The sequence below is a fragment of the Pristiophorus japonicus genome, chromosome 2, assembly GCF_044704955.1.
Source record: "Pristiophorus japonicus isolate sPriJap1 chromosome 2, sPriJap1.hap1, whole genome shotgun sequence".
NCBI classification, from domain to species: Eukaryota; Metazoa; Chordata; class Chondrichthyes; family Pristiophoridae; genus Pristiophorus; species Pristiophorus japonicus.
This window is the reverse complement of record NC_091978.1, coordinates 154,680,883-154,704,934: the sequence shown is the minus strand read 5'-3', so window position 1 is coordinate 154,704,934 and position 24,052 is coordinate 154,680,883. Positions and strand designations below refer to the sequence as shown.

At 42.2% G+C, this 24,052-nt stretch overlaps 1 protein-coding gene across 9 annotated transcripts in view; it reads left to right on the top strand.

Annotated features, from left to right (window-relative positions):
- fip1l1a (FIP1 like 1a (S. cerevisiae)) overlaps positions 1-24,052 on the top strand; it is a 108,876-nt gene that overhangs the window by 70,325 nt on the left and 14,499 nt on the right. For all 9 annotated transcript variants that reach the window (XM_070870021.1, XM_070870036.1, XM_070870024.1 and 6 more), the window contains 2 exons: positions 18,005-18,060; positions 21,396-21,642. In XM_070870021.1, coding sequence (XP_070726122.1) covers positions 18,005-18,060; positions 21,396-21,642 — 303 coding nt within the window. The remainder of the gene's footprint in view (positions 1-18,004; positions 18,061-21,395; positions 21,643-24,052) is intronic.

Genomic DNA, 24,052 nt, shown 5'->3' with positions numbered 1-24,052 from the left:
CGAAATCTTTTTTTGCCCTTTCCCTATATTTTTATGTTCTTCCTTTTCAAATGCTTAGCCATAAATGATGTTTACTTGTAATAAAGCTTTCCATGTTCTATTAACTTTCTGTAAGAACATTTATTTTTTTTGTAACTTCCTCCTTTGTACCTGTAGTGATAATCGGGAGTCAGTCCCTCTTGTTACCAATTTGGCAACAATTGAAAGCTATTTTTTCCCTGTTTACCATCTCAAAACCTTCATAACTTTGAAATTTCTAGTTGCCTCCTTCCCCTTCGCTGTTTCAGTGGAAAAAGCCCCATTGCGATTCAAGGCTATAACCTTTAATTTTTCGTATCCTATCGCTATAACCTCTCATTTCTCGGAAATCTTTTTTTGTGAACCCTTTCCGTGGCTCCAATATCCTTCTTACAATGGGATGCCCAGAAATGCGCAGTATTCGTTAGTATGCCCTAACTAATGTCTTCAACAAATTTAACATGATTTCTTGCTTTTATACTCATTGCCCTAAAGTTCATCTAACATGTATCTGCCTAATCTACTAAACTGTTTGTGTCCTCCTGAAGTTGATTACAGCCCTCTTCATAGTTTGTATCATCTACAAATAGAGGCAGAAACCAAATACTGACCCTGGGGGTGTTTTTACCCTTCCAGTCTAAAAAAACACTTTGACCACTACTTGTTATCTGACCTGTTATCTGGGCCTAGTAAGGACACAGAGAAATCTTCATGTCGAGGCAGAGGACATGGTGAATGTATTAACTGAGTACTTTGCATCTGTCTCCATAAAGGAAGTGGATGATGTGAAGGCTACACTAAAAGAGAGGCACGTTTTGGACAGTATAATAATAGATGGAGATGGCGTACTAAAAAGATTGGCATTACTGAAAGTTGGTAAATCATCTGGTCCAGATGGAATGTATCCGAGGTTGCTGAAAGAAGCAATGGCAGAAATAGCAGAGACATTAGTCAATCTTTCAATCCTCAATGGATTTGGAAGTAGTGCCAGAGGACTGGACTGTTATACCATTATTCAAGAAAAAGGAGAGGGATAAACCAGGAAACTGCAGGCCAGTCAACTCAACATCGGTGGTGGGGAAATTATTGGAAACTATTATCGGGGACAAAATAAACTTTAATTTGAAACGGCATGTGTTAATCAAGGAGAGCTAGCATGGATGTATTAAAGGCAAATTATGTCTTACTAACTTGATTGAATTCTTTGAGGTAATGGAAAAGGTCGATCAAGGTAGTGTAGATGTGTGTAGATATAGGGCCGGATTTTTGAAAAGTTTGCGACTGGGTTTTCACTGCGATTTGACCCTCCGCGGCGAAATCCCAGTCGTAAAGCCCGGGCGGGATCCACGGCTTGTTGTGCTGTGGAGAGTTGCGCCCACGTGCAACGCCGCGGATTGCGTTACCGTCCAACTTTCGATTCTCTCCCGACCCATACGCCAAGCCCAGAATACCTGTCGGTGCAGCCCTGCCAGCAATAGTAAGTATGAAAATCTGCAAAAAAGGAAAGTTAAAGTTTTTATTAATTTTTTTTTCAGCGATTCAATAAATAAGTGTCTTGTAAATGTTTTTTGGAATTTCATTTTTTCCCCTTCCAAGGCGCCTCTCGCAGCGCTCCCGGCCCCAGACTAAATTTGGCGAACTCTCGTTTTGCGCCGCGAATCCTCGTGCAACGTCTCTTTCCCGCCGCCCACCAAAACTAAAACCCGAAAGTTCGGCCTAAAAACTGTAGCGCAGCGAAAACGGTACCACGTATCGCTACCGTTTTTGCCAAAAATTGCCAAAAATCCAGCTCATGGACTTTTGGAAGGCATTCGACAAAGTGTATACAGGAGGCTTATTGATGAGGTGGAATTAAGGGAAAATTGGCAGTATGGATACAAAATTGGCTCAGTAACCGGAAGCAAAAGGTCTTGGTGGATGGATGTTTTTCAAACTGAGGTGGTTTGCAGTGACATTCCCCAAGGGTCAGTTTTGGGTCTATCACTCTGCAAATTTTATAAATGACCTAGACTTGAGTGTAGTGAGCAACATTATAAAATTTGCAGATGATTCAAAACTTGGCCAAGTAGTAGATAATAATGAGGATAGTTGTAGGCTTCAGGATATGAACATAAGAAATATGAGCAGGAGTTGGCCATTTGGCCCCTCGAGCCTGCTCCGCCATTCTGCTGATCTGATCTTGGGCTCAGCACCACTTCCCTGCCCACTCCCCATAACCTTTCACTCCCTTATCGCTCACAAATCTGTCTATCTCCACCTTAAATATATTCAATGACCCAGCCTCCACAGCTGTCTGGGGCAGAGAATTCCACAGATTTACAACCCTCTGAAAGAAGAAATTCCTTCTCATCTCCGTTCGAAATGGGCGATCCTTTATTCTGAAACTATGCCCCCTAGTTCTAGATTTCCCCACGAGGATGACACAGACAGGATGATGAAACATAGAAACATAGGAAATAGGTGCAGGAATAGGCCATTCGGCCCTTCGAGCCTGCACCACCATTCAGTATGATCATGGCTGATCATTCACCTCAGTACCCCTTTCCCGCTTTCTCACCATACCCCTTGATCCCTTTAGCCGTAAGGGCCACATCTAACTCCCTCTTGAATACATCCAATGAATTGGCATCAATGACTCTGCGGTAGGGAATTCCACAGGTTAACAACTCGCTGAGTGAAGAAGTTTCTCCTCATCGCAGTCCTAAATGGCTTATCCCTTATCCTTAGACTGTGTCCTCTGGTTCTGGACTTCCCCAACATTGGGAGCATTCTTCCCACATCTAACCTGTCCTGTCCCGTCAGAATCTTACACGTTTCTATGAGATCCCCTCTCATCCTTCTAAACTCCAGTGTATAAAGGCCCAGTTGATCCAGTCTCTCCTCATGTCAGTCCAGCCATCCCTGGAATCAGTCTGGTGAACCTTCGCTGCACTCCCTCAATAGCAAGAACGTCCTTCCTCAGATTAGGAGACCAACACACTGAACACACTATTCCAGGTGAGGCCTCACCAAGGCCCTGTACAATTGCAGTAAGACCTCCCTGCTCCTATACTCAAATCCCCTAGCTATGAAGGCCAACATGCCATTTGCCGCCTTCACCACCTGCTGTACCTGCATGCCAACTTTCAATGACTGATGAACCATGACACCCAGGTCTCGTTGCACCTCCCCTTTTCCTAATCTGCAGCCATTCAGATAATATTCTGTCTTCGTGTTTTTGCCCCCAAAGTGGATAACCTCACATTTATCCACTTTATACTGCATCTGTCATGCATTTGCCCACTCACCTAACCTGTCCAAATCACCCTGAAGCCTCTTAGCATCCTCCTCACAGCTCGCACCGCCACCCAGTTTAGTGTCATCTGTAAACTTGGAGATATTACACTCAATTCCTTCATCCAAATCATTAATATATAATGTAAAGAGCTGGGGTCCCAGCACTGAGCCCTGCGGCACTCCACTCGTCACTGGCTCCCATTCCGAAAAGGACCCGTTTATCCCGACACTCTTGATTCCTGTCTGCCAACCAATTCTCTGTCCACGTCAGTACATTACCCCCAATACCATGTGCCTTGATTTTGCACACCAATCTCTTTTATGTGGGACCTTGTCAAAGGTCTTTTGAAAGTCCAAATACACCACATCCACTGGTTCTCCCTTGTCCATTCTATTAGTTACATCCTCAAAAAATTCTGGAAGATTTGTCGAGCCTGATATCTCTTCTATAAATCCATGCTGACTTGGACCGATCCTGTCACTGCTTTCCAAATGCGCTGCTATTTCATCCTTGATAATTGATTCAAACATTTTCCCCACTACTGATGTCAGGCTAACCGGTCTATAATTCCCCGTTTTCTTTCTCCCTCCTTTTTTAAAAAGTGGTGTTACATTTAGCTACCCTCCAGTCCATAGGAACTGATCCAGAGTCGATAGACTGTTGGAAAATGATCAGCAATGCATCCACTATTTCTAGGGCCACTTCCTTAATTACTCTGGGATGCAGACTATCAGGCCCCAGGGATTTATCGGCCTTCAATCCCATCAATTTCTCCAACACAATTTCCCGTCTAATAAGGATATCCTTCAGTTCCTCCTTCTCACTCGACCCTCTGTCCCCTAGTACATCCGGAAGGTTATTTGTGTCTTCCTTTGTGAAGACAGAACCAAAGTATTTGTTCAATTGGTCTGCCATTTCTTTGTTCCCCATTATAAATTCACTTGAGTGTGACTGCAAGGGACCTATGTTTGTCTTCACTATTCTCTTTCTCTTCACCTATCCATAGAAGCTTTTGCAGTCAGTTCCCGGCAAGCTTCCTCTTGTACTCCTATTTTCTCCCTCTAATTAAACCCTTTGTCCTCCTCTGCTGAATTCTAAATTTCTCCCAGTCCTCAGGTTTGTTGCTTTTTCTGGCCAATTATCCTTAATTTCCCTTGTTAGCCATGGTTGAGCCATCTTCCCTGTTTTATTTTTGCTCCAGACAGGGATGTACAACTGTTGAAGTTCATCCATGTGACCTATAAATGTTTGCCATTGCCTATCCACCGTCAATCCTTTAAGTATCATTTGCCGGTCTATTCTAGCCAATTCACGCCTCATGCCATCGAATTTAGCTTTCCTTAAGTTCAGGACCCTAGTTTCTGAATTAACTGTGTCACTCTCCATCTTCTCAAAACTTCTTGGACAATTTCAATTCCTGTGTTTTATTGTTACACACTCCAACATTTTATGCATCTCACAAACATTTCCACAACAAGATTAAATGTCCCAATTGCTACAAGACTACATTATATGATTGTGATTCAGCAGAGAAGGATAGTTAAATAAATCTGCCTTTTTTTAAAAAAAAAGTTAATCTCAAACTCTTGCATTGTATCAAATAATGTCTAAATCACTAGGTCTTAATGGTAGGGCATTGTACTTGACTTCTATTCTAGACAGCCAGAGTTCAAATATCAACCTCGACTGCCCCCGCTGAAGGAGAGGAAACTCGCCCGATGGGAACAGTTTAGGATCGGATTTCCTCAAGGAGGAAGACTCTGCATGTATTGTGAGGGAGAGGTGTTGAGTGTCTCTGACAAAAGCTACTAAGTTCAATGTCCTTTTTTATGTAAAATTAACATTGATGTGTCTGACGCAGATTTCAGTAAACAACCCCTTTGTTGAATGTAGTCTTCTAGCCTTGGAACATTTCAGTGTGCAGTCAGCAGTTAGTTTTCAGACATTCCAAAATTGCTGCTAAGACTATAATTCCAGTCTTATCAAGAAGGAAATTCCTGACGTTTCATTAATGTGCCTCAATACAAGTAGAGCAAAGAAAATTTTAAAACATGCGTACTATTGTCACCATTTCTCTTCTGGCAAGAAAAAGAAAATTCATAATCATAGATACTGGGCATAGGAATGCATATTCCGAAGCAAGTAGGTGTTTCTTTATCTGCTGATGCTGTAGCACTGTTGCAAATAATTTCAACTATTGTGCAAAAGCACATTTGTGAGAAAGTAAAATATGTCAAACTTCAAGGCAACTTGCAGTTCTGTAATTGCTCATGAACCAAATTATTACATAGAAAAATTTTAATGTCAACTTTGTTTATCGTTTTCTGCTAATCCCAGCTGCATTTCATACAATTTCTAAACAACTATAGGGCCATACCTGTTATTTTCTAGCACTTGGGTTGATAAAATTTTGTCTTGAGGGAGAGTGCAACGGTTTGTTATAGATTTACTTCACCGTGCCAATTTTTGGGCTTCTCTATGCAGGCATTGCAATCAGGGAGGAGGAGTGTGAAATATTAGATGAAATAAATATAGTGAGAGGAAATATTGAAGGGTTTAGCAGCTTTGTTACCTCCTCAAAAAAAATCGATCAAGTTAGTCAGACACGGCCTTCCCTTAAGAAATTCATGCTGACTGTCCTTGATTGATCTGTGTTTTTCTAAATGAAGATTTATCCTGTCCCTCAATTTTCTCCCATAATTTTCCCACCACCGAGGTTAGGCTGACTCGGTACTATGTTTATTTTATCTAATATTTCACACTCCTCCCTTATTGCAATGTCTGCATCACCCCTCTCTTTTGTGAAAACAGGCTGCCTCCACATACCAATTACCTTTATGATATCTAATGAGTCCTAATCTTTCTTTAGTTATCCTCTTGCTCTTAATGTATTTATAAAACATCTTTGGATTTTCCTTGATTTTACTTGGCAAAATGTTTTCATGCTCTCTCTTTGCTTTTCTAATTTCCTTTTTAATTTCACCCCTGCACTTTCTATACTGCTCTTGGGTTTCTGCAGTATTGAGCTCTTGGTCTCTGTCATAAGCCTCCCTTTTTTTTCTTTATCCTTCCCTGTTTCTCCCTTGACATCCAGGGAGGGGTCTCTAGATTTGTTAGACAACACTTTTTCTTTAAGGGAACATATTGCTCTGAACCCTTCATGTCTCCTTGAATGCCTCCCACTGCTCTGACATTGATTTACCTTCAAGTCGCTGTTTCCAGTCCACTATGGCTAAATCATCTCTCCGCTTAGCAAAGCTGGCTTTTCCCCAATTTAGAACTTTTATTCCTGGTCTATCCTCGTCCTTTTCCATAACTACCCTAAATCTAACTGAATTATGATTACTAGCACCAAAAGTCTGATACCCCTTCCACCTGCCCAGCTTCATTCCCATAAACTTAAGTTCAGATCCACCCCCTTCCCTTGTTGGACTTGCTACATACTGGCTAAAAAAAAAAGTTATCCTGAATGCATTTTAGGAATTCTGCACCCTCTATACCTTTCACATTAATTTTATCCCAGTTAATATTAGGGTAGTTGAAATCCCCGACTATTACTGCCCTATTGTTTTTGCACTTCTCAGAAATTTGCCTACATATTTGCTCTCCTATCTTCCTCTGACTGGGGATCTATAGTACACTCCCAGCAGTGTGATCGACCCTTTTTTGTTCTTTAATTCCACCCATACAGCCTCATTTGCTGATCCTTCTAACATATCATCCCTGCTCACAGCTGTAATTGTTTCATTAATCAATACTGCGACCCACCCCCCCTCGTTTTTAACGCCCTCTCTGTCCTGTCTGAAAACCTTTAACCAGGAGCTGCCATACCTGACCTTCTTTCAGCCATGTCTCAGTAATAGCTATAATATCGTACTCCCAAATATCTATCAGCTCATCTGCCTTATTCCCTATACTCCTTGCATTGAAGTATATACCATTTAGCGCTGCCAAATTTCCGTGTCTATTTTCTAACTCTTGTTTCCACTATCTTCCAAATTCACTTTCTACTTTTTTGCTTTCCAATTCCTGCTTTGCTTCTCTACCGAATCTATTCTCGGTTGTAAGCCCCCCCCCATTGAGCATATTGGTCCCGGCTCTGTTGAGGTGCAACCCGCCCGGCTTATACAGGTCCACCTCCCCCAGAAACAGTCCCAATGCCTCAGGAATCGAAAGCCCCCCCCTGCTGCACCATCCTTCCAGCCACGCATTCATCTGTCCTATCCTCCTATTTCTGTACTCACGAGCACATGGCACCGGGAGTAATCCAGAGATTACTACCTTTTTGAGGTCCTGTTTTTTTTATCTGTCTTCTAGCTCCCTAAAGTCTACCTGCAGGACCTCATCCCTATGGTCATTTGATACCTATATGGACCACGGCCTCTGTCTGTTCACCCTCTCCCCCCAGAATGCCCTGCAGCCGCTCAATGACATCCTTGATCCTGGCACCAGGGAGGCAACATACCATCCTGGAGTCAAGCCTGGGGCCACAGAAATGCCTGTCTGCTCCCCTGACTATTGAATCCCCTACCACTATAGCTCTTCCATCCCAGATAGCTCCTTTTTTCCCCGCTGCCGCCGCTCATCTGGTCCCACTCTCACCACTTGTCTCGGGCCTCGGACACTGCTCCTTTCATCCCCGCCGTCGTCACTTCTCCGGTCCCGCACTCGCCATTGGCCTTGGGCCTCGAGCGCTGCTCTGTTCATCCCCACCGCCATCGCTCCTCTGGTCCCGCTCTCGCCACTTGTCTCATTTTGCACCTAATTCAAGGACAACCAGTTGAGTATCATACAACGGCCATAGAAACATAGAAAATAGGTGCAGGAGTAGGCCATTCGGCCCATTCACTGAGTTCATGGCTGAACATGCAACTTCAGTACCCCATTCCTGCTTTCTCGCCATATCCTTTGATTCCCCTAGTAGTAAGGACTTCATCTAACTGCTTTTTGAATATATTTAGTGAATTGGCCTCAACAACTTTCTGTGGTAGAGAATTCCACAGGTTCACCACTCTGGGTGAAGACGTTTCTCCTCATCTCAGTCCTAAATGGCTTACCCCTTATCCTTAGACTGTGACCCCTGGTTCTGGACTTCCCCAACATTGGGAACATTCTTCCTGCATCTAACCTGTCTGACCCCATCAGAATTTTAAACGTTTCTATGAGGTCCCCTCTCATTCTTCTGAACTCCAGTGAATACAAGCCCAGTTGATCCAGTCTTTCTTGATAGGTCAGTCCCGCCATCCCGGGAATCAGTCTGGTGAACCTTCGCTGCACTCCCTCAATAGCAAGAATGTCCTTCCTCAAGTTAGGAGACCAAAACTGTACACAATACTCCAGGTGTGGCCTCACCAAGGCCCTGTACAACTGTAGCAACACCTTCCTGCCCCTGCACTCAATTCTCCTCGCTATGAAGGCCAACATGCCATTTGCATTCTTAACCGCCTTCTGTACCTGCATGCCAACCTTCAGTGACTGATGTACCATGACACCCAGGTCTCGTTGCACCTCCCCTTTTCCTAATCTGTCACCATTCAGATAATAGTCTGTCTCTCTGTTTTTACCACCAAAGTGGATAACCTCACATTTATCCACATTATACTTCATCTGCCATGCATTTGCACACTCACCTAACCTATCCAAGTCGCTCTGCAGCCTCATAGCATCCTCCTCGCAGCTCACACTGCCACCCAACTTAGTGTCATCCGCAAATTTGGAGATACTACATTTAATCCCCTCGTCTAAATCATTAATGTACAGTATAAACAGCTGGGGCCCCAGCACAGAACCTTGCGCTACCCCACTAGTCACTGCCTGCCATTCTGAAAAGTACCCATTTACTCCTACTCTGCGTCCTGTCTGACAACCAGTTCTCAATCCATGTCAGCACACTACCCTCAATCCCATGTGCTTTAACTTTGCACATTAATCTCTTGTGTGAAACCTTGTCGAAAGCCTTCTGAAAGTCCAAATATACCACATCAACTGGTTCTCCCTTGTCCACTCTACTGGAAACATCCTCAAAAAATTCCAAAGATTTGTCAAGCATGATTTCCCTTTCACAAATCCATGCTGACTTGGACCTATCATGTCACCTCTTTCCAAATGCGCTGCTATGACATCCTTAATAATTGATTCCATCATTTTACCCACTACTGAGGTCAGGCTGACCGGTCTATAATTCCCTGTTTTCTCTCTCCTTTTTTTAAAAAGTGGGGTTACATTGGCTACTCTCCACTCGATAGGAACTGATCCAGAGTCAATGGAATGTTGGAAAATGACTGTCAATGCATCCGCTATTTCCAAGGCCACCTCCTTAAGTGCTCTGGGATGCAGTCCATCAGGCCCTGGGGATTTATCGGCCTTCAATCCCATCAATTTCCCCAACACAATTTCCCGACTAATAAGGATTTCCCTCAGTTCCTCCTCCTTACTAGACCCTCTGACCCCTTTTATATTCGGAAGGTTGTTTGTGTCCTCCTTAGTGAATACCGAACCAAAGTACTTGTTCAATTGGTCCGCCATTTCTTTGTTCCCCGTTATGACTTCCCCTGATTCCGACTGCAGGGGACCTACGTTTGTCTTTACTAACCTTTTTCTCTTTACATATCTATAGAAACTTTTGCAATCCGTCTTAATGTTCCCTGCAAGCTTCTTCTCGTACTCCATTTTCCCTGCCCTAATCAAACCCTTTGTCCTCCTCTGCTGAGTTCTAAATTTCTCCAGTCCCTGGGTTCGCTGCTATTTCTGGCCAATTTGTATGCCACTTCCTTGGCTTTAATACTATTCCTGATTTCCCTTGATAGCCACGGTTGAGCCACCTTCCCTTTTTTATTTTTACGCCAGACAAGAATGTACAATTGTTGTAGTTCATCCATGCGGTCTCTAAATGTCTGCCATTGCCCATCCACAGTCAACCCCTTAAGTATCATTCGCCAATCTATCCTCGCTAGTTCACGCCTCATACCTTCAAAGTTACCCTTCTTTAAGTTCTGGACCATGGTCTCTGAATTAACTGTTTCATTCTCCATCCTAATGCAGAATTCCACCATATTATGGTCACTCTTCCCCGAGGGGCCTCGCACAACGAGATTGCTAATTAATCCTCTCTCATTACACAACACCCAGTCGAAGATGGCCTCCCCCCAAGTTGGTTCCTCGACATATTGGTCGAGAAAACCATCCCTTATGCACTCCAGGAAATCCTCCTGCACCGTATTGCTACCAGTTTGGTTAGCCCAATCTATATGCAGATTAAAATCACCAATGATAACTGCTGTACCTTTATTGCACGCATCCCTAATTTCCTGTTTGATGGCATCCACAACCTCACTACTACTGCTTGGTGGTCTGTACACAACTCCCACTAGCGTTTTCTGCTCTTTGGTGTTCCGCAGCTCTACCCATACAGATTCCACATCATCCAGACTAATGTCCTTCCTTACTGTTGCGTTAATCTCTTTAACCAGCAATGCTACTCCACCTCCTTTTCCTTTTATTCTATCCTTCCTGAATGTTGAATACCCCTGGATGTTGAATTCCCAGCCCTGATCATCCTGGAGCCATGTCTCTGTAATCCCTATCACATCATATTTGTTAACATCTATTTGCAGTTAATTCATCCACCTTATTACGGATACTCCTTGCATTAAGACACAAAGCCTTCAGGCTTGTTTTTTTAACACCCTTCGTCCTTTTAGAATTTTGCTGTACAGTGGCCCTTTTTGTTCTTTGCCTTGGGTTTCTCTGCCCTCCACTTTTCCTCATCTCCTTTCTGTCTTTTGCTTTTGTCTCCTTTTTGTTTCCCTCTGTCTCCCTGCATTGGCTCCCATCCCCCTGCCATATTAGTTTAACTCCTCCCCAACAGCACTAGCAAACACTCCCCCCTAGGACATTGGTTCCGGTCCTGCCCAGGTGCAGACTGTCCGGTTTGTACTGGTCCCACCTCCCCCAGAACCCGTTCCAATGCCCCAGGAATTTGAATCCCTCCCTGCTGCACCACTGCTCAAGCCACGTATTCATCTGCGCTATCCTGCGATTCCTACTCTGACTATCACGTGGCACTGGTAGCAATCCCGAGATTACTACTTTTGAGGTCCTACTTTTTAATTTAGCTCCTAGCTCCTTAAATTTGTTTCATAGGACCTCATTACATCTGTTACTTCCTGATTTTCCCCAATCCAAACTACCCCCAGGATACTCTTGTGCTGTCTAATACCCAGTACAAGTAGCAGATTAGCACTATCCTTCACAGTGCAGAACTCTCCCATGTTCATATCTCTTACATAGAATGTGCAGTGCAGAAACGGGCCATTTGGCCCAATTAGTCCATTCTGGCGTTTATGCTCCACATGAACCTCCTCCCACCCCTCTTCATCTAACCCTAATCAGCATAACCTTCTATTCCTTTTCCCTTCATGTGTTTATCCAGCTTCCCCTTAAATGCATCTATGCTATTTGATCAATTACTCCTTGTGGTAGCGATTATTATCTACCAAATCCAATTCCTTTTCAAATATTTATCCATTTCTCTCTCAATCTTTTATGGATTTTACTTCCTCTGCTGTTTCTGGTAGGGCATTTCATGTCCTAAATCTTCTGCGCACAAAAATAAAAATTTTCTCCGAACCTCTCCCTTCATTCTTGGTCCTAAATGTATGTCTGCCAATTACTAACTTGGGAGTGAACCTTAGCTCACTGCTAACACTCCCACCTCTGAGTCAAATGGGTATGGGTTTCAGCCCCACTGGAGACAGCCCTGGCCAGTGGATACAAGAGATCCCATCTCTGAATACTAGGTTGACATCCAGTGGGGTATTCTCATCAGATGGGGGAGGAGTGGTGACATCCCCTCCCTCCCCCCCCCCCCACCCCACCCCATATCTGTCGTCTCCTTCACCCGCGCCGCGCCCCCCCCCCCCCACCACCATGTCAGTTTAATGACCTGACCATATAAAAAGGGTCCTTCGTTAACCAAAACAACCTAGAGCATGATTTGCTGAATGTAAAAGCTGTGCAAGAACTGGGTTGCCTCATGTGCTGCCAGACATGGAAGAGATACCGATACAACCAGTGGAACTAGTTTTTAAATATAGGTAATGGACAGAGGAACACTATGCAAATGTGTAAGAATAGTTAGCTATTATTGATAACAAAAATTGTTAACATTATATTCAAAATATTATCTTAAATACCTGCTTATAGATGCTTAGCAGTAGCGAAGCCTTTATCTTTCAATGGAAACTGAAATGAAAGCTTCACTCAGTGCTTACTGCAGTTCATTCATGTGCCACCCACATATGTTGGCTACTGCTGCAGAGTAGAATCTGGTAAATGTGAATTTGATTTAACAGTATATTTATAGAACAATGGATTAATAGCCCACCTGTTTATAACTCAAATTTTTTGGATGAGTTTACCTACATTAATGTGCTACCGGAAGGATATATGGAAGTATTCACTCAACAGTCGGCTTATTGCCAACTCGTTGGGCAGTGAGTAAGGTAACCTGCCAATTCTTCAGTGTGTGGGTTTCTGAATCCAACCTGCACCTTGAGTTCTAAATTAAAGCCAGTTACATCAAACGGCCCAGGAAAATTGTATTCTAGTTCTGAGGATTCTTTGATGCGCGTAACATACTTAAAAGCTATTTGTAATAGCAGTTGATGCCTGTTGCCCTAAAATATGGATATTTTTTAGCTTATGAGCCCTCTTTAATTGCATTTATTTCTAATAAGGTGTTCTAAGATTTTTCCCACTGTTTTTCTTTTAAAGAATCTTTTTTCAAACCTTTGTCTTCCTACGTTACAATAGTAACTACACTTCAAAAATACTTTATTGGCTGTGAAGTGCTTTGGGAAGTACTGAGGATGTGAAAGGTGCTATATCAATGCAAGTTTGTTTTCGTCGCAGAGCCTTTCTAAAGAACTGATGATGGAAATTGAAATTCTCATTGACCAATTAATGAGGGTTAAATCTTGATGGCTCCACCAATTGTTGGGTTTATCCAGTCATTATCTGAACAGGAATGTCCCAGATTTGGTCCATCTCAACTCTGTATGGGTGCCATAATTTGGCCTCAGCGCCCTGATTTAGGGAGGGGAATGTGGTCCAGGATTTCCAGTCCTGACTGCGATCTAGGACACTTTCTGGGAATGCATGTGTGTGTACGTCAAAGGAATGGTTGGTTGATGTAACAGAGGTTGAATCACCTGACCAGTCCATTGATATCTTCCCACAGGCTACAGCTTTCTTCTTCATTATCAACCACATGGCCAATTTTTGTATCATCTGCAAACTTCTTAAATCATACCCCCTACATTCAGGTCTAAATCATTGATATATACCATAAAAACCAAGGGACCTAATACTGCACCTTGCGGAACCCCACTGGGAACATCCTTGCAGTCACAAAAACACCCATCGACCATTATCCTTTGCTTCCTGTTTCTGAGCCAATTTTGGATCCAACTTACCACTTTGCCTTGGATCCTGTGGGCTTTTACTTTCGTGACCAGTCTGCCATGTGGGACCATATCAAAAGCCTTGCTGAAATCCACATAGACTACATCAAACGCACTACTCTCATCGACCATCCTCGTTACCTCCTCGAAATTCAATCAAGTTAGTCAGACACGATCTTCCTTTAACAAATCCACACTGACTGTCCTTGATTAATCCGTGTCTTAGAAATGAAGATTTATCCTGTCCCTCAGAATTTTTTCCAATAATTTTCCCACAACTGAGATTCGGCTGACTGGCCTGTAATTACTCGGTAATCCCTTTCTCCCTTTTTAAACAAAGGTACAATGTTAGCAGTCCTCTGGCACCACACCTGTAGCCAGAGAGGATTGGAAAATGATCGTCAGGGCCTCTGCTATTTCCTCTCGCTTCTCTGAACAGCCTGGGATGCATTTCATTTGGGCCTGGGGATTTATCCATTTTCAAAGATGCTAAACCCCTTACTACTTCTAGCAACTATTGAAATATGGCACACTACCTTCAGGAAGAGAATGCAGAAAATTTGGCAGTATTTTCGACTTCAAAAATCAAAGCAATCTTGCTACAGTCTTAAAATGGTTTGATTATTTAAAAACACACTTTCCCTGAGCAGGTGTCAAATTACCTAATTAATTATAACTATTTGTTACTGGTTTTACCCATCATCATAGGTGAAAGGATGACTTGCTTCCACAAGAGTTCACAGATGTTTCAATGAAGGACCCGATGTTCCAGTCCTGAACTCCATTTGAGAGGGTGGAAGATGTCTGTGCGTGAATTATTTTAACGTGTGGTGACCGTTGCACACCAGTCACCACAAAGCTAGGCCTTTATCCAGTGGCAAGGATTAACCAGGATGACTGGAGACCTGCTCTGCTGCACGGACCTAGTGTGCACACATTTCGCAGTGTGGGCTGGCCCGTGCTGCCCCTGGGCCCTCGGCTCTTTTGGGCCCCGTACCCTCATTCACCTCCGCCACGGTGTTCCAGGACCCAGCGCTCCAGCTCTATTTATAGCCCCGACCTGTGCTGGTGTTCTCACACAGGTCGGGGTGGGCCACGGTTTTACACATTACAGCTCGCTCTCACTCAACACACTCACTCACTCACCTCACTCCTGTCTGTCTTTCTACATCCTACTTTGCTGTGATATTGGCTGTACATAATCTGACGTGGTACATTGGTATCCTGTTGTCTACAAACAATTTATAGAAACAGTCCATATATTTGGATTATAGTTGGAAATTTGTTTGAATTAGGATTACAATGCATTTACAGCACAGAAACAGACCATTTGGCCCAACTGGTCCATGCCGGCGCTTATGCGCCACACGAGAATCCTCCAACCTTCATCTAATCCCATCAATGTATTCTTTTATTCCTTTCTCCCTTGTGTTTATCTAGCTTCCCCTTCAATGCATCTATGCCAGTCCTCTCAACTGCTCCTTGTGGGAACAAATTCTACATTCTAACCACAATCTGGATGTTTATTCTTTGCGTGAAGAAGAATTTCCTGGTATTTCTTAAATTACCTTTACTAGTTTGAATCAAAGTCCCTTAATTCTATTTCCACAGTTTAATTTTAATAATATTTCTGGTTAACTTTTTCTATACACTTAATATTACAAACCTTTACGCTCACTTTTCAGATGCCTCCTTTTTAGCTGAATTCCACGTCTCTCCAGTCTTTATTTATAACTCGGATTCCTGACATCGGGGATCAGTTTCGTGACCCTTTTCTGAAATGCATCCCGTGCTTGAATAATAGAATCATACAGCGCAAAAGAATGGCAATTCAGCCCATTGTGCCTGTACTGGCTTTTTAAAATAGCTATTCAATTTGTCCCACTCCCCTGCTCTTTGCCCATCGCCCTGCAAATTTTTCCTTTTTAAAGTATTTATCCAATTCCCTTTTGAAAGTTGCCACGACAGCTGGGGAATTTAAATACAGTTGAATAGATCTGGAATAAAAAGCTAGTTTCAGTAATGGTGACCATGAAACTATCGGATTGTCATTTAAAAAAAAACACTAATGTCCTTTTAGGGAAGGAAATATGCTGTAGTTGCATGGTCTGGGCCTATGTGTGACTCCAGACCCACAGCATAGTGGTTGACTCTTAACTGCCCTCCGAAATGGCCTTGTAAGCCACTCTAGGGCAATTCGGGCTGGGCATAAATGGAGGCCTTGCCAGCGATGCCCACATTCCGTGAATTAATTTTTTTTTAAACATTGAATCTGTTCCTACAACCCTTTTAAGCAGTGCATTCCAGATCAGAACAATTCGTTGTATTAAAAAAAAAATCTTAACTCCCCTCTGGTTCTTTTGCCAATTATTTTAAATCAGTGTCTTCTGATTACTGACTCTCCTGCCAATGGACATAATTTCTCCTTATTTACTCTTGCCAATCCCAGCTGTTTCTTGGCCAATTTCATATCCATGCTGCAACTGCCCTTTAATCCCATGGGTTTCAGATTTGCTAAGGAGTCTATTATGTAACTCTTTATCAAACACCACTCTGATTTTTTTGACAAGCAGTATTCAAGGTGTAGTCTGATGGTGGGCATGTTCTCATTGATGGATAATTTAGATAGTCATAAACTGGCAATTACAACATAAGAATGCTTCAGGGTGTAAAGCAAAGTGAGTGAAAATGGAAAACCAAATGTTAACTGCAACAATATTCTTGATATGGATTGTGCTCGTGTAGTCCCTTTCCTGTTTCCCTCTCCCCTGTTTTTGTCTCTGGCCCATTCAGATAAGGAATGTCAGTGGGGAATGAAACACTTGTTTTTGTCACCTAACTAGTACAAATGCTTTCAGATCAAGAATAGCACAACCAGCTGCAAACTACAAAAAAAGTACATTTATATAGCATGTTTTAACATAGCACACAGGCAAATGTACTTCACAAATCAGGCACTGCACATTAATTGGAGGAGAAAAGTTGGGCATGGTGATTCCCCTAATGCTTCCTCAGCTCTGCTATAGTAATGCATATTATGTGTAACTTAAAATATGCACTCACTCACGAACCACCCAACACATACTCGCCGGTGCACCATACATACCTGTGGCTATCCGAGGCAGAGTCTCAGTTTAACAATTTGTACCAAATTGTGAGGAAGGTTGTGTTGACCAGAAACTGAGTTGACACAAAACAAAAGCAAACTGAGTTGATACTTGCATAAGAGCATAAGAAATAGGAACAGGAGTAGGCCATACGGCCCCTCGAGCCTGCTCCTGGCTGATCTGATCATGGACTCAGCTCACTTCCTCACCCACTCCCCATAACCCCTTATCCCCTTATCATTTAAGAAACAGTCTCTTTCTGTCTTAAATTTATTCAATATCCCAGTTTCCACAGCTCTGAGGCAGTGAATTCTACAGATTTACAACCCTCAGAAGAAATGTCTCTTCATCTTAGTTTTAAATGGACGGCCCTTTATTCTAAGATCGTACCCTCTAGTTCGAGTCTCCCCCATTAGTGGAAACATCCTCTCTGCATCCACCTTGTCAAGCCCCCTCATAATCTTATACGTTTCAATAAGATCACCTCTCATTCTTCTGAATTCCAATGAGTAGAGGCCCAACCTACTCAACCTTTCCTCATAAGTCAACCCCCTCATTCCCGGAATCAACCTAGTGAACCTTCTCTGAACTGCCTCCAAAGCAAGTATATCCTTTCGTAAATATGGAAACCAAAACTGCACGCAGTATTCCAGGTGTGGCCTCACCAATACCTTATATAGCTGTAGCAAGACTTCCATGCTTTTATACTCCATCCCCTTTGCAATAAAGGCCAAGATTCCATTGGCCTTCCTGATCACTTTCTGTACCTGCAAACTACCCCCAGGTCCCGCTGTACTGCGGCACTTTGCAATCTTTCTCCATTTAAATAATAACTTGCTCTTTAATTTTTTTCTGCCAAAGTGCATGACCCCACACCTAACTAGTGCTTGATACTGCTTGATCATGTTTCATATGGCCATTCACGAAAGAGGACTTTTGTCCCACTATTCTGGACTGGATTTAAAGGTGAAAGGACAGTTTGCTGATCCATCGTGCCATTGAGTTCCTATGTCTGTAAATTTAAGGATGCCATTTTTTATCTGAAGATGACCTGTACCACTGTATTGAATGTTATTTTGCATCATGGCGTGTGTTACAGTATAGGCATAACAACATAGTTTTATTCTTGTGCTTTCTAGTGGACCTCCAACATACAACAGCCGTACTGCTCCTCCATTTGGTTATCCAACCAATGGTAAGTGCTTCCTGTAGTTTTGCCTTGTGAGCATTTTGAGTTATTTGGGGGAAAAAATAGATGCTTCTGAACATTTTGTGAACATTATATTCAGAGATTTTCCTATGAAATTTAAGGTGAACACATGTCTGCCAACTTTTTATACCACCTTTTTATTTGGTCCAGAATCTTTTTTTTTTTAAATACATAGATTTTTGTTTAATTTCAGTGCTGAGTGACTGTGATGTAATTGAGCTGCTGGCTTGGAAGAGGTGTTGAGCCTGATGGTGTGAAAGATTTGAATTAATGTAAATTGTTGATGCTGACTATACCTTTATTAATAATTCACTAGGATGCTGCATGGTATAAAGATATACAAATACGAAGAAAGACTTGGCAAAATTAGAGCTACTTTCAGTAGAACAAAGGAGATTAAGGCGGATTTAAAAGGATCGGACAGAGTAGATACAAACAGACTGTTTCCAGTAGTTGAGGGGTCCAGAAAAAGGAGATGTGGAGAGAAGACTAATTAATTGTAAAAGATTTAAGACTGAGCAGGAGAAACATTTTCACACGAAAGGTAGCAGAGTTAGTGATTGAAGCAGAGAGCATGACGACATTTAAAAATAGGTTAATTAGGTGGTTGAAGGACAGGATATTGAAGGGATTTGGGAACCGAGCAGGTACATGGGATTAGGACTCCTGCTCATGTGGAGAATAAACACCCACATGGACAGGTTGGGCTGAGTGATCTATTTCTATGTTGTAATTCTAAGGAGCACCCTATTAGTTACATCAAAAGTTCTTTCAAACCAGTACACAAATTATGTCATAAGCACATGATTTAAATAAAATATACTTAAAAAATTTGCATTGGAGGTGAAATTAAAGAACTTTCTTCATGCTGACTAAAGATCTATAGGCATCTAGTCATTGAGAATGATGTGTGATATACATTTTTAGTTTACATATTAGGGGCTGAATTTTCGCCACCATTTTGCGCCGTTTTTTTGACGCACGCTTTTTTTGGAGCAGACTAAAATCTGCAAGTTTCACAAGTTTCTGTGCCATCGTAAACTACTTACGCCCATATTTTTTAGTTCCCGATTTTTTGATGTCCCTGGGGGTGCTGGCTGCCAGCAGTGCCATTTCTGGCCATTTAAGCAAGTTTGGCCAACTAGGATTTTTTCAAAAACGGCACAGTGCACCATTCTGAAAAACCTTACCTGAACTTAAGAAAATTGATGCAGAGAAGACGCCATTGTTTTAATGGAGCTGAGTTAGGTTTTGGAGGGAGGGAAGAAGACACTGCACCCGGGGGTGGGGGAGCATTCAGCCCGGGATAGCAGCGCCACCGGGGATGGGGGAGCCATTCGGCCCGGGATAGCAGGTTCGGGGGGGCCTTTCGGCCCGGGATAGCGGTGGCACAGTGGGTGGGAGGCCATTCGGCCCGGGATATCAGTGGCAACGGGAGGCGGGGGGCTGCCATTTGTCCCGGGATAGCAGCAGCACCTGGGGCTCCACAATTGCTTATGTCTTACTGCATCTTGTATGTTTCACTTTGCAGCCTCAGCCCTTCAGTGTGTCCCTCGTTACCCTGGCAACCTCAGTTTTTTGTCGCAGATCTTGAGCTCCACCCACAGAGCTTAAGGACAATCTGTGCCGCTCCAAAATGAAAGTTTATTCCGGCAAAACTTGCAACTTTTTTTTTTGGAGTAGTCGGCCACTAAAAAATCGGACGTACCTCTACAACATCGGCCATGTGGAAAATTAGCCCTGAAGCCTTGTTTAATTGTTTATGCATATGTATGGTTTTAATTGTTCTCTAGATATGGTTGTTGATGGAAAGGCTGCATTTATTGCCCATTTCTATTAACTATTTGCCTGAGAATGTGGTGAGCAGTTTAGCTGATTGTTTTACAGCTAAGTGGCTTTCTAGGCTACATTATATGATACTAACAGTCAACTAAATTGTGTGGGACTGGAATATATATACTATATATATTATATATATATATATAGTGTGTATATATATCCTTTCTATGGGCTTTTGCACTGGAAGTTTTAGTAATTAGAAATCTAAAACAGCACAGTTCCTTTAGAGAGATTTGGGACCTGTGTGAACCAGGCAAGCAACTGTGTATTCCTTACCCAATCAGATTGAACCCTTACTGAGACGTGCAGGGCTAGACTTTCCCTAAAGCCCGATTGCCGCCCAGAAAAAAACGCTAACATTCTGCAACTAATGCTGGCGAAAATTTCCATAAATAAGTTTTAAAAAGATCGCCTGGCAAGAAAATGGATCTTGCACCAAGATTCTCGGGGGTTGAAGGTGAAACGGGCGGTTCTTACCGGAATAAACGGCAAGTACTAAAATTTAGTCCGAGGCTGCGGTTGGGCCTAGGGAGGGGGGAAAATATTTTTTCAGTTAAACAAAAAATAAAATGTTATAAAACCTTCTCGGGGCACTTTTAAAAAAAAAAAAACGTAATCACCGTTTTAGAATTTAAAAAATAATTTTTAAAAACCTTTAACTTGCCTTTCTTTGCAGCCTGTTCCAGCAGCTTTTCGTGGGCGGTTTCCTCGGCGGTTTGTATGGGTCCTTTGCTGAGGCAAAACTTAAATTCTGGCGGTTTTCTTGGCGGTGCACATGGGCGCTTGCTACCCGGCAGTCTTTTCAAAATGTGGGCAGAACTCGTTTTTATAAATAAATAAATAAATGGAAACCTTCGCCGGGCGATTTTTCATAAAAAAATAGCTGTACCGCCGAAAATGAAGGTGACAGTCTAGCCCGCAGAGTCTGAACCAGCAGATGTCAGTTCGAATATTTAATTCAATGCCAAATCATAGACAGAAAGTGAAATTTAAAGAGGGAAAGAAATATAGGATCACGAGAGAGACAAAGAAAACTTAAAATATTTTAAATTTTTTAATATCTCCAATAACTAAAATCTGAAGGAATAACACTTCACACTGGTAAAAGTAAATTTTCAGTGCCAGAGAGGTGCTTCGCGGTAATTAAGGCTTGTCAGCCATTAAAAAGTACTTAGACTATGTTTTTCTGGTGTTTAGTGGGTATCTATCACGCAAGGACCCCAACTTCACGCTGTTGCATGTATTTGATTGCCGAGTCTCTCCAAATTCACCACATCCACTGGTTCCCCCTTATCTGTTCTAATTGCAACTTCAAAAAACTCTACAAATTCGTCAAACATGATTTTCCTTTTATAAATCCGTGTTGACTCTGCCCAATCCTATTATTTTCTAAGTGCCCTGTTACCACTTCCTTAATAATAGATTCTAGAATGATAGTAATGACTACACTATATTTCTTCATTCACAATTCTGTCTTTCAGATTATGGTAATCTGACGTATCCCAGTATACCAGTTTCTTCTTCCTGGAGTACCTTAATTGACAACAACAACAACAAACAACCACCGCAGCAACAGCAGCCGCACTGGGATTATTACCCCCGAAGAGAGAGGGACAGGGAGCGTGATCGTGAACGAGAGCGCACCAGGGAGAGAGAACGAGATCGGGACAGGGAACGAGACCATGAGCGAGAACGTGACCGCAGTCCCAGTACAAGTGTTTATAATGGGTGAGTAACAAAACTCGTTTGTACTATTTTTATTGCATTTGGTGTTTGCATTTACCATGTCATTCACCTATAATGTACTGGTCAGTTGTATTTAGCTTCCATGTCTGTTGCTTTGGGAGCAGTCTGCTTTTTGACAATTTATATGATTTTGTGTTAATTTATGCTGAGGTCTTTTAATTTAAGTGAGCTAGTGAAAACAGTGTTACAACTCGCCTTAATACAGCACTGGTGCTATTAATGAAGGTTTGTGAAAATTATGAATTTTATTGAGATGGTCTGTCTTCATTGAAGTCTCAGACTGGCTGATGCTGCTGCTTTTGGCTGCACAGTTCTACTTTATTGCTCATAGATTGGCATGAATGGTGGTCTTAGAGCCGTCCATAATGCATTTGTCTCCTGAGGGAGGGAGATTATGTGGAATTGAGAATCTCCTGTGGGGAATGTGGGAAGAAATTTAGAGGAAAAAAGCTGGACTCAAAGATGAGTGTTTTTACAGGATGATCATTGCCAATTGAGATGTGTATACTAGATTCATTGGTATTTGCTTAATAAGAACAGCTGTACCAAAATGATGTTTTACTTGCTACAGGATATTGGTGTTAAACGGAGTCTTATGCACAATTTGTAGATAACTTTTTTTATTCCTTTTAAGATTGGAGATGCATTTTAAAGGTTATGGGATGTAGTTGGATAACTGAGGGACATTTGTGATGTTTTACAAACAAATTACATATGTGTAGTGATATTGTCAAAAGATTACATTTACATTATGGGGAACAAGGTGCCTATTGTAGGTAGTTAAGTGGTAAAGCAGTACCTGAATTCTCGATTTAATACGCTTGAATATGTCAACTCATTCATTGCTAGATACTCAATTCACAAACACACATGTATTAACATTTCAAAATTGCAAGTTAATCCTATAAACTGTAGAGCATCCTTGAAAGAAAAAAAGACTTGCATTATTTATGTAGCCCCTTTCACGACCCCAGGATGCCCCAAAGCGCTTCACAGCCAATAAAGTATCTTTGAAGTGTAGTCACTGTTGTAATGTAAGAAATGTGGCAGCCAATTTACACAAAGCAAGCTCCCACAAACAGCAATGTAATAATGACCAGATAATCTGTGGTGTTCGTTGAGGGATAAACATTGGCCAGAACACCGGGGAGAACTCCCCAGCTCTTTTCCGAAATAGTGCCATGGGATCTTTTACATTCACTTGAGAGAGCAGACAGGCCCTCGGTTTTAACGTCTCATCCGAAAGATGGCACCTCCAACTACAGCGCTCCCTCAGTACTGCACTGGAATGTCAGCCTAGAAATTGTGCTCAAGTCCCTGGAGTGAGCACCCAACTTCTAAAATCGAAGCAAACTAGTGAATGCCTCGAATTGCCACTCATGCTAAGAATATACAAATAGGAGTAGGTCATTCAGTTCTGCCATTCTATTAGATCGTGGCTGATATGTAACTCAACTCTATTTATTCCACCTTTGCTCCGTATCTCTTGATACCCTTACCAAACTAACATCTATCGATCTCGTTCTTGAAATTTTCAATTCACCCAGCATCCACAGCCTTTTGGGAGATGAGAGTTCCAGATTTCCACTACCCTTGCGAGAAAAAGTACTACCTGATTTCACTCCCAAATGACCTGGCCTTAATTTTGAGATTATCACCCTTTGTTCTAGATTTTGTTAGCAGAGGAAATAGTTTCTCTGTATCTACCCTATTGAATTTCTTGATCACCGTGCTTCTGGATTCTTAGTACTGTAAGAATTAATTGATTTCAAATGCTGACACTAGGATGTCCAAAAAATAAAACATAAGAACATAAGAATTAGGAGCAGGAATAGGCCATACGGCCCCTCGAACCTGCTCCGCCATTCAATAAGATCATGGCTGATCTTTGACCTCAACTCTACTTTCCTGCCCAATCCCCATGAACCCTTGATTCCCTTAGAGTCCAAAAACATGAAAACCTTTGCTGTATTAGTGTTCACTGATATTTACTCAAAAGTTGGAACAATTTTACAAAACCTAAAATATTTTAAAATTATGATCTACATTTTTTTCGGCCATAAAAAAATTATGAATAAGCATGTGCTGCCTTTAACAAAGAGGTTGGATGGTCAAGACTGTAATACTGCAGCACTTCTTTTGCTTCTCTGCTAAATAGAGGATCTCATCAAAATGGGATGCTCTGTCCAGCAGCCAGAGTTGGGACAATTTCCAAGCAGTGACCAAGGAACTGGATAAAATGTGCAGCCCTATGACTCAGTCTGCAGCCATCTGTTGTGGCGGTGGTATGTACCGTCAGCATACGGCGCTATCAAATGTTCACAGATTATTAAAACGCACTTTGGTTACAGACTTGTTTACTGCTGTGTCTCCCAATATTATCCATTTAGGT